The sequence below is a fragment of the Anneissia japonica genome, unplaced genomic scaffold, assembly GCF_011630105.1.
Source record: "Anneissia japonica isolate Jap-2015-1 unplaced genomic scaffold, ASM1163010v1 scaffold7370_len818893_cov191, whole genome shotgun sequence".
NCBI classification, from domain to species: domain Eukaryota; kingdom Metazoa; phylum Echinodermata; class Crinoidea; order Comatulida; family Comatulidae; genus Anneissia; species Anneissia japonica.
The window spans coordinates 632,865-644,645 of NW_022687459.1; the positions used below are offsets into that span (position 1 = coordinate 632,865).

The 11,781-nt window shown below is 35.5% G+C and overlaps 1 protein-coding gene across 2 annotated transcripts; it reads right to left on the minus strand.

Moving 5' to 3' along the window:
* Nucleotides 1-95: 95 nt before the first annotated feature.
* On the minus strand, nucleotides 96-11,262 carry LOC117118970 (phytanoyl-CoA dioxygenase, peroxisomal-like). Of its 2 annotated transcripts, XM_033263724.1 has the most exons (11): nucleotides 11,087-11,256; nucleotides 10,595-10,660; nucleotides 7,320-7,457; nucleotides 6,539-6,547; nucleotides 5,226-5,375; nucleotides 4,609-4,712; nucleotides 3,975-4,094; nucleotides 2,638-2,704; nucleotides 1,902-2,014; nucleotides 1,363-1,465; nucleotides 96-990 (listed from the first exon to the last, which is right to left on the minus strand). In XM_033263724.1, exons 1-11 carry the CDS (start codon nucleotides 11,096-11,098, stop codon nucleotides 925-927), a joined length of 948 nt encoding a protein of 315 aa, XP_033119615.1. In that variant the 5' UTR covers nucleotides 11,099-11,256; the 3' UTR covers nucleotides 96-924. The 2 variants fall into 2 exon arrangements, with proteins under 2 accessions (XP_033119615.1, XP_033119624.1); XM_033263733.1 differs by lacking the exon at nucleotides 6,539-6,547 and having other exon boundaries at nucleotides 11,087-11,262.
* Between the last annotated feature and the right edge of the window lie 519 nt (nucleotides 11,263-11,781).

Here is an 11,781-nt window from a genome sequence, read left to right on the forward strand (position 1 = left end):
ACATATTACAGTAGAGTTATTATGGCCTCACTTTCTCTATTTGGAGTCAATTAGATTTCATTTTATATTACAGTAATAAAATTCATAACAAAACCTTTCAATGGATTTTAAAAATTTATTTCTAACCTCTAGAAAAGTAATGAAATACTTAAAATATTTATATGATTCAAGTTAAAAGTACAGAAATTTGAAAAGTAAATTTTTGAAAAATGAAAATCTTCAGATATAAACTCTTTATAATACCCAAATGTTATACCTTTGAAAGTGCTACATGTGTGGAAAATATAATTACACTATAGTGATTTGAGGCAAGTCTAGACCCAGATGCTGCTCCAAAGGGGAGTCCAATGGACAAGCCTCCCATTGCTGCAAACTAAAATGTGCAATCACAATATTGATACTTAAAAATACAGACAAACCCCAATAATATATTAGTTCAACCCCGAGTTAAGTACATTAGTAACACTAATTTTCTCAAGTAAATTTTGAGAGAACTGATACTCAGACATTTCAGATTCTTATACATATTTTATTCTATTTAGTTAAATAAAAAAAATATGTTCAACTTTAGGCCTGTAATTGCCCCGACAACCAAATCCTTTTGTTTGCTAACATGATGAAACCTAAAGGTAAAACCTAACTACACAGCTTCTTACCCTAAAGTAGCCACCTAATACTACAAACATTTCAGCCCCTTATACTTACTTTGTAATGTTTAATAATTATTGAATAAATACACAAAATAAATTAAGAATTCTGAATGTAATTTTTTGATAGATAAAATTTATAAAATCTACACAGTACTGTGATTGGTGAAATATACATTAGACTAAATATAAGTAGGCCTGTAGGCCATGTCATTTTTGAATTGAATCTGTTGTATGGGCAACCATTTGAATGAAATCTGTTGTCCAGGTAACCAAATCAGTTTGCTTGCTTCCATGAAGGGTCATAGATTAATGGGTAAAACTGACCATTCAGCTTCTCACCCTGAAAAATAAGCAAATCAATCAATCAATCAATCAATCAGACAGTCAATTAATTATTATTATTATTAGTCAATATTTATTATGTTTTTGCCTTTTGCCTTTACTGTATATAACATTGCTTTAATTGAATTTTATGGTAGCTGACACGTATGTACAGGAAGATTACCCTTTGTTAGCTACCATCTCATATGATCTGATGGTTATTGTAGCAACCCAACTTATGAATATTCATAAGCATTTTAATTGGTAAACACAATTCTGTTGAAATGTGCAGTGACCGTTTCATGAAATTAATTGGGGAGCAGTTTCAGTCTAATTACTACATTGTTTACCAGTACTTTACAGAATGAAAATCCATTAACGTAGTTTTCACCTTAGGCACAGGATTTGTTTTTTGAAGCAAGGGGTCTTCCGAATCTGAAACAACGCCATCAGCAATGTAGTTGACGACACAGGCACGGCGAGGACACTCTGATCTAGAAAATATACAACAGAAGGAGACATATAATGGTATAACTTTTATCAGATAGAAGAAAACATTTGTGCAGGTAATAATAATAGTCTTTGTTTAATTGTAAATTTAATTGTGTTTCTAATTTATATTTGGTGGTAAAATAATAAAACGTACTTCACATAGAGCAGAGAGGCACAATAATACTGCAATAATGAATAATATTTAAATACAAATTATTTTTATTGCATAGAGAAGAAAAGTCACCATAGTGTAATTAGTGATGAACCCAGTCAGTGGGAGGTGGACAGTACAATGTGCAATTTCTTTTTGATTTCCTAGAAATGTTTTTACTAATTAACATTTGAAACACAATGTGGGCATCTCCTGTATGCCCCAACTTCATTTTCAAAATACTGATATGCCCTAGTAATTGGTTGATCATAACTCAATGCATATACCTGTTGCCATAGGAACCATGGACCATGAGTGGATGGTGAAAGCTGGCTTCGCCCTTTTTTAAGAGTGATGGTACTGGCTTAAATAGAGCTTTTTCCTCCTCTGTCAATACAGTCTATCAAAACAAAAATAAACATAAAAATACATACACATGTATATGTACATGAACATGTATATATATATATATATATATATATATATATACAGAAAATATTTAATGAACATTGTTCGACAATTGATGGAACATAATTCATGTGATAATGCTGAAATGACAAAAACAATCATATTACTTTTAAAAATAAGAATACTGTAATTATAATAGAAAAATACAAAAGACCAGAAATATTACAATTAGCTATGTTTAATTAATTTGCATGATACACATTTCTAAAATTGAGTGAATTATAATCATTTACTATGAGATAGCTTCACAATCCAAAGCATGGTGTACACAAGATAGCCAGACCCGAAAGCGTCAGTCATTAATATTCAATCACCATTAATATTTATATTTGAATGGCGCTACAAGAACAGACTACTAAATATGTGCCTTAATAGCAATTGATTAAGTGGCAAATGTCCTACTTTTTTGAGGGGTGTTCTCTTTTGGGAGAGATTAGGCAATTAGTTGGTTTATCCAGCTATGCATTCACAAGTAGACTTAGCAATTGATTGTGTGGTTTGAGTTATTTATTTATTATCCTAATGAATTAATTAAAAATAATTAAAATAATATACCTGGATCGATTCCATGTCTTTAAAGTTGAGGTCTGTAATGGGAAGCGGCTCACCGTTTTTACGCCATCTTGAAATAGGATGGAAGAGAAAAGAGAAGTAGCTTCAGGGTAAGTAATTAATAGCAATAATATAATTCTGTAGAGTTAAGCTGGCCACTTGCTATGCCCAACGGTCGTCGGTCGACGCGATTCTATGGAGAACGCAACACCACAACGCGTGCGCAACAAATTGTTTTTAATGAAGACCTGTTTAGCCTGCCGCTGACAATCAGCGGTTGGCGGTCATGTTGTCTGTCACTCACAGGGGGTTGGAGATGGATTCATCAGCCGATGGTCGTACGAAGTTGTGAGTGCCTGGCTTAATAGATAATAATAATAATTGTGAACTATAGCGTGTTTATTCAAGGAATAAAATAAACACTTCAGAACATTAAATTTAGAAAATGACATTCTTGAAGGGAGTGGGGGAAGGGAGAATGGGGTTAAAAATGGTGTTGCTTCCTTTAGTTTTTTTTTTTATTTTGAAGAGTGTTTATTCACGAAAGAAATAAACACTCCAGGACATTTAATTTAGAAAATGATATTCTTGAAGGGTGTGGGTGCAGGGAGATGGTGTTACACTATATATAAAATCACTTTATTTTAATATTATATATTTATATTTTATATTGATTTGTGGCTTTTCATTGTTTATATATTGCATACTGTATGTTGTGTCTGTCAACTTTTTATTCATACCATTTATCATAAATCATAATCTAGTTAATTAGCTTCAGTAATTAACCAATTACAACAAGCTCTGGTTAACCTTGAGGCAAACACACACGTCAAAATAGTGGAAACAAAAGCATGATAGAGAATACTACATTTGACTATAAATCAAATTAAGTACAATATGTGCTAGGGGCAATATGCGGCACGAAGGACTAACTATAGCCATCTACGAATCTAATATTCTTGATGAGTCGCTGCATTTGTTACAGAATCTCACCTTGACTCTTCAATTGCCAAAATGCTGCTGTGAGTAACGTATTCTGCATTCAACACAAAGAAATTTGATCGTATTATTCATAATTACCTACAAAGCTCTCAGCAAAACTTTACAGCCATAAACTTCAGATCTTATTTAAATATATTTCAATTTCAATTCATTTCAAATTTGTAGTAATGTTTACATAAAAACATCAAGACCGCCACACTACAGACACAAACAAAATCAAATCAAAACATTTTGCATTACATTCAGGTACTGAATGCTTTCATTTCCTTAGACTGAAAAAATAATGGTAAAAATAAAAACATTCAGTTTTTACAAAATAAAAAGGAATATTGACTAACTTGTGAGACCCTGGCACGTAGTGTAATGCCCCATTATCCAACGTCTGCTCATCTAAGGCTATGTGCACTGTCAGATGCATCATGGGCTTGGTTCTTGTCCAATAAGAATAATCTTGATGCCTGAATATCAACAAAAAGTAGGCCTATAAGTAGGATTTCGTAGGGGGAATACTAATGAAAGGCAGGGGTCAGTTTAGTAGCAAAAGGATATCATCATCATTTTGATAGTATTTTGTGCAAGTGGGAGTGGGGGGTTTGGTTTATATGAGAGGGAGACTTTGCTCAAAAAAGGGGTTTGTCCAAACCATAGAAAACTCCCTGGTAACAAGCCTGAAAAGCAACTTCCTCTATCAATATGTATTGTATTTTTTGTTGGCTCAAAGATACAGTTTCTTCATTGAGCTGATACATTCTAGTGCTTGCAGTGTAACCACCTCTTCCGTTTGCTTTGTCTATTCACAATCAGTTAGTTTATTCATACAAAAGGTCAAGAAACCATTCAAAGCGCTATGGGAGAAGAAAAAACTTATTACCATTAATTACACACACTCTGCAACTGCAAATAAACTGAAGCTCTGTCTAGACTATCAAATTACATTTGACAATAATTTAATTAAATATACTATTAAATTACCATGCCACTACACCTCCATGCCTGGGTGGTTTTGCAAACAGTTGATCGTGCCAAAGACGAACTGACTTGTCCTCTGCTGGATGCAGGAGTTTTGAGCTTGGTACCTTATATATAATTAAGGTATAAAAAGTATAAACATATAAAAAATATAATATAATAATATATAATAATAAACATAATATACTAGTAACATTTATGAAATAAAATAGTAAAATAATAAAATAAAATAAAACAAAATACAATAAAATATCATCTAATATACCAATCATACTTACTAACATATAATATAATATCAGGGAAAGATTCAAGTATGTGGGTGTGGGTGAGTGGAAACTAATTTACAATAAAGTCTGAAGATGACATTTCCAGCTATCTAGAAGTTCCATAGTATAAACTTTTCACCATAAACCTGACCCATAGATGAAACAAATTAGCTGATTGAAATGGAATATAATAAATTGATCTTCTGCTGTTATATATGTAACTGTGTCATTCATATTTGATGACTTTACATAGAATTAGCTACAGTGCTCTTGGCTATGATGAAATAAATTGGGGTTTTTTTAATGAAAAAAGTCGCATTAGGAAATCAAGACTTATGAACTACCAGTACATACAGCAATTTCAGGGAGGAAGACCAGATCATGGAAAAGCTGGTTAAATCTCCAATGCCCTAAGCAATGCATTAGCACGTTGTCGGGGTCACCGCTTTGGTTGCTATGGTGTTCATAAAGCAGTTCGTAGCCAGGAAATTCATTACTTTTCTCCTGAAATTAAAGTAAATAATGCCAATGACGATACCATACAGAGTATTTACTATGATTAATAAAGAAAATGAAACAAATAGAGGCCTTGTTTGCATGATGTGCTATAGCAGGTGTGCATAAAAATCGGTCGGAGGGCCAAAGTGATTTTTTTATTTAACACCGAAGGCCGCACCCAAATTTTGATGGTTCCAGTGTGCTTATGAAAACCTTCATACACTGCTTTTTTATCAATTTATTCTCAGTTTTAATATTACTTTTTACAGATGATCGGTGTCACAAATTATGCGTTTCCTAGCTAAAGATGGTTGCCGGGCCGCACACACAGGGTTTTTAATTCGTTTTCGCGGGCCACAAAAAAAATCACTGTCGGCCGCACTTTGCCCACCTGTGTGCTATAGAAAAACAGGTATATTAATATTTTATTATTTATTATTAATATTATTAATATTATTATAATAATTATTATTACCAAAAATAGTAATAATTATTATTATTATTATTATTATAATTATTATTATTATTATTATTATTATTTATTAATATTTATCATTATTATTATTATTTTTATTAATGAAAAAGGAATAAACAGAACCAATGCAAAAGTACTCAGTATAATCTGTTAAAACTAAAATGTGGCCTTCTCACAACCTGCAACTTATTTCTGCTGGTTCAAAATTAGATCAAATAATCCAATTAAATTTAAAGCTTTGTCGAAACTTTCCAAATTTCTTTGACAAAAAACTGATGTATGCCCACATATGTCATTGTGTGCCTCTATGTGGCATAATGTGATGTCATCATGACCCATATTTAGGCATGTCACGTGATCAGAATGAGCTTGTTATCCTTTAATTGGCTGTAACACTACTATACTATATGAGTCTTCAAGCAGAATACTGTACTACACAAACAGTAATCTCTACTCTTTTCTGAACATTGTGCTTTCTGAACATTGTGCTGTTTTCTTTAACATGTACATGGGACACATTGCAGGCAAAACCAACAGGTTAAATATCTCATCACAATTTGTATTTCGGACGTCAGGCTGCGAACAGAACTCCACGGTTCAGTCTAACTGACTGAGCTAAGCTCTTCTCACTGTTATAGTGATTTGAGATAATGAAAAATATACATGTATAATTTGTATCATCATGGTTACTTACCATTGCTTTCTATATTACATGATGGACACACAAGGGAAGCAGATATGAAATGAAAAAAAAATAAAACAACAAAATACAAATGAATGAAGTTAGCTGCAGTACTGTAATTATTAAATAATTGTAAATTTTACATTCTTATATTGTATTGTAGTTTTAAATTTGTTTAACCTTAACAAATTATAAAATCTTATATCTAACGGTTCTTGATAGTCTAGTAGTGTAGGTATTCACTACATCAATCTAATTCTATGACATGCAAGAACATAGTGATTCCTATTAGCTACTTGCTTACATTGGAACTGTATTAATTATATCATGGAGTATCAAATGATGGCTGCTGGATCATAAGGATGTTAGAGGAAAAGAACTAGCATATTTATCGAACTTGGTAAACAGTTCCAAAATTAAACTTGCCATTGGCAGAGGCTAAAGTCTCGTTTCATAAAAGTCATTACACTGTCGTGTAGTGTTTGCAGTGCAATCGTAGCGTAGAAGTCCCAGACGCAATCACGAAGGCTTCCCAATTCGACCCACCAATCAGCATCACTGAAAGCTGTCGGCGATAGGGTGTAACGATTGTATGGAAACGTAGCTTTATAGCCACTATGAAGGGGAAATCGTAGTGGATAAAAATGAGGGGGAAAGTCCTGTCCAGATTATCAAATTTTATGATAAAAAAACTGTTGTATGCCCAAATATAGTCATGATGTGCCTATATATGATCATGATGTCATCATGACCATATTTAGTCATGTCTCATGTTTTTGTCAACTATACTTACCACTAACTCCTGGTAGACTGTTAAGATGTTGTCACATTGGTCAGGGGTCAACACAGGAACATTTGTTATGTAACCGTTTTCCCAAAATTCTTTGACTCGCTCAGCTGGCAAATCAAAGTTACTCCAGCTTCTCGCATCCTAGAAATATAATAATTTTTTAGGAGGTATGAATAAAAGTACAGTTTGCAGAGCTGACTAAAAATGACTGAATTTGAATGAATTTAATAAAAATAATATGGAAAAAATGCAGTTAGTAAACATAAAATACATCAGTATGTATATGATGTATATCTAGTAAGGCCATTTAAAAAATATAAAGGTAAAAACATAAGGCATATTTGTCTTTTTAAGTCAAGATGTTAATGTTATGCTAGCAAATCCTACTTACGGTCTTGATGCATCTAGCTGGCTAAAAACGGAGCCATATGTAGGGCTAATATTCCAAATAATACCATATTATGGGCTTTCATGTTTATTAAAATTTTATTTCCCCGAATATAAAGTTGCGTTCATTCATACTAAAATTAGTAGCTTCACTTCAGTAGTAAATTTGTGTGTTACGAATGAACACGCACGTAAAACGAACATGATTTTAAAAAATCAAAAATTTGTATGTGTCATGCTTACAGTATAAGATGATACCCAGGGGCGGGTTGCTACTGTATATAACGGTCTTAACTGGTAGTCTTAACTCTTTGAATAAAGCCGGCTTTATCACTTATACGGTCATACTAAAGTCAATCCACTAAGACCATTGCTATAAAATGGTCTTCGCTTAGACGGCTTTGAGTATTGAAACGCAAACAAGCACCCCTGGTAACATAAAATTGAGGGTGCTGTTACACATACATCACGCTTGTTCGATTTATGTATCCGCAAACATATGTATTTAATTGAACATAAATAATAAGCGAGTAAAATGCGTCATAAAACAGGTAACTGGTAACAGAGTTACAGTTGAAGGCAAAACTACGCCTGTTATGAATATGAATAATAAAAACAATAATGACACTGCCTTGGGGCACACCACTATCAACCATAGACTAATTTGAAGAAATATCATTAACCACAACTCTCTGTTCTTGAACTAAAAATGCTTCCATCCACCTTAAAATTTGACCACTAATTCCACAACTTTTCAACTTCTTCAAGTCTCTGTTTGGCGTTTTGGGCTTTTGACACTGAACCCTGCAAAGAATGTGGTGTCACACAAGGTTGTGGGAGCGCGCTTCGATTGGGCTTGCTCTCTTTCTTCTCCTCTGGGTGATCCCTCTTCTCACGGAATGGAGGGGGTTGAGCGGCAACCGTCTCTGATTTACGTGATGGAATAGCATCTTCCCCCTGACTCGCTCGAAGATGGCTCGCAGGACACTCGATTCTATCCTTATTGCAATGAATTCGCCAATGAATTAGGGATGCCGGATGGTTCACATGATTAATGGTGAAAGTATTCAGCTCCTCATCGACCATCTCAGAACAGGTCATCTGCATTGCCCTGTATGTTTTGTGGGCGATGGCATACTTGACTTTCCCTGTTGATTCAGGTCATCAATTCATGCAGGGTGGCACCTTCACCCTCACACACAACCGGCAGCTGCTGCAAAAAAGATGTCACCGGGCCTAGTTACGGGTACTCGTCCAAAATGTTTCAAACATGACCGGGCGTGTTTCCTCATCACATGCATCCGCACATTGATCACCCTCTTTAGCGAGCAATTCGGCCAAACACATGGGTTCTCTGGAGGAAGCGATGTTCGGCTTGGCAGAACTGGGTGCTCTGCTACGGTAGCTGTTGGCGGTGACTCCACTGGGGGTGGGTTCCACTGGATTGTTCTCCACTGCAGGTTCCGTCGACGAATTTGCTGTCGACGATTCTACAGGAGGCAACGGCTCCAGTGGCGGCAGATCAGGTGAGTTACAAGGAAGTTGCTCTCCTCGGCTAAGCCCAGCTCCCTGCCATCTCATCGGAAGATGATGATGACGCTCGGGTCGACTTATCTTGTCCATCCATTCCTATGAGCGTAAGGAAATATACATTTAGTTAGAAATGGACGTAATATTAGTCAAGAAATTCGAAGTGGTAATTGACAAGTAGCTGTTATCTGGCCAGGGTTTCTACACTGGGCACACTTGTACAAACCAATGTCCAGGGCATCCGATGGCAAGATATTCACACATGATACCAGACATCGCAATAATCTCATTGAATCATAAAGGTGCCTGCCCTGGGTTGGTGACAACTGCAATACAGTGTTCCTAGGGCATCATCCGCTTTATCTGTAGGTTTTAAAGAGGAAGATGGTAAAACATAATTAATGAACCATTTGGGAAGTTGTCTTTCAACGCAAGGCTTCAACTTATCATGATTGAGGATCATCACTTTATTCCTGAATTATACCCTGAATAAACATGGAGTTATCGATTATGATTCCTGGACCCCTCCACGGAGGACAAAGTTTCTTGCATTTGACTTTGGGGGAGCTGTTGTCGAGTATGTACACTCTATCCCCATGTTAATAAGGCCATTTCAGAAGATGTAGATTTTCTTAATGTGTTTCTGAGTTTCCTTGAGGGTCTCTCTGGCTGTGTCATGGCCGTCCCGAATGGAACAGACTAATTCTGAGCTTCCTCCAACTGGCACTGCCCGAACATCAAAACCAGTGAAACCGTTGATCTGTTTATTGTGGCGCACAATGCACCAGCAAGTTGTGGAAGATGGACATCCCAATCTTGCTGTCTCTTACCGATGTTACATCTTACTGCATCCATCACTACAAAAATCTAAAAAATCACTAATCATAACTTTTTTTTTGCTGTGTAAATTTATTGACGTTGTTCGATTTTTTGTCTTAAAGGTCTAATCTCTAGGCCTAGTACCTGTAACACCATGATGAAAATGAATTATGACTGCTTTAGGCCTCCTTTGAGTATGCTTTAAAATTTAAGACTTAAGATGGCTAACTGGATTGACAGCTGCATAGCAATGGTCTATAATCATAGACCAGTAGTGACATCACAAATTATAGCCGGTTATGCGTTAAGACCGTCTAAAGATTGCTATAGCAATCCGCCCCTGTTTTTCGATCATAATTTGCTATTTTAAGCCTCGGTCTTATACGTAAGAATATATGGTGTCGCATGTTTTTTCAAATAAAATTTGATATTCTGGAGAGGGCTTTAGTTTCTGGGATATTTTTCGCCATGCATCTACGTTGCCACATAAGCTATGTATTTAAGTACTCCTAAGTTCTAAGATAGTTGAGAGTTAAACTTACTTCAACTGGTTTGAACAATCCTCCACTAGGGACACTGACTGTACTCCAGTCCTTGACACTAGCAGTCTGAAAAATAATAATAATCATTCATACACAAGGGCGGCTTCTTGTTATTTTAACCAGGGAGTTGTTATTTTAATAGTTGTTTATTTTTTATTTTATCTAAATAACAACTCCCTGTTTTAACTAATAGTAACAAAAGTATGGATGGCATGGATATCCTAAACTACTGTAAGTAGGCCTAGGACCTCAGGGTGACAGGCCTAGGATTAGCTTTTAGTAAGTAGTAGCAGGGAGTTGTTTAACCTGGTAGTAGTAGGCCTAACTAAATACTACTAAAATGGGTCTAGGCCTATCTATCTAACCATAGAATTGAAAACAAACGACCTTGGCCTAGACATAATTATAGCATAGACTCTTTGGGGTATATTACAGTATTTTAGAGGCGCTACAATCATTTTAAACATAGGCCCCTATTTAGTTCTAACTTACCTTCTCTTCCATTGCACCTAGCTTACGTACCTACACGTACACATAAAAAGTGTGATGAAGGTCACGGTCACGACATCACACATATATCAGCAGTTTGTTGTTGTTGTTGTACAGCGATCATGAGATTCTGCTCAGGTGGCCATTTCCAACCTAAGCCCCGCCCCTTGGATATTGGCGCTTAAGGTCTAGCCTCACCAAAAAAGCGTAAAAACATCATAACGCATTGGAATGGTCATGAAATAGCCTTTTGAATCATTTGCATGTAAACTCAGCAAGCCACACAGTGATCCTAAATCAATAATATTTGGAACTAAACTGTGTAGGCCTAGGCCTATCTTTCAAGAATTAACCCCACTCATTCTGCATTGGAGGAATTGATTAAAAAGTCTACAAGGTGCCAAACAGGGTACTCTTAAGCAATGATCTAAAATTAAACCATCATATCGCAGAGATAATTGGTAGATTATTTATGATCAAATTGTTGACACACATTAAACTAAGCAAGACATAGGGATAGGCCTATATTGGCAATTTATTTACTTGGGCTACGTTAGAACACTCATGGAGTAGGCCTATGCATCGGCAGCGTGGCGCGTGGCACGAACAGGACCGTATGATTGAACTAATGATACGACTCAGTACTACCAAAGAACTCTCATTGATTTCAACCCAAGTTCGAAAGCAGTGGCGTACTG

Excerpts from the sequence above, each read along its gene's own strand:
- LOC117118970 (XM_033263724.1), bottom strand. Across the intron at positions 2,705-3,974 it reads TACGTGCCAGGGTCTCACAA|ATGGCGTAAAAACGGTGAGC; the intron begins GTTAGTCAATAT and ends TCCTATTTCAAG. Across the intron at positions 1,466-1,901 it reads CATGGTTCCTATGGCAACAG|ATCAGAGTGTCCTCGCCGTG; the intron begins GTATATGCATTG and ends TATATTTTCTAG.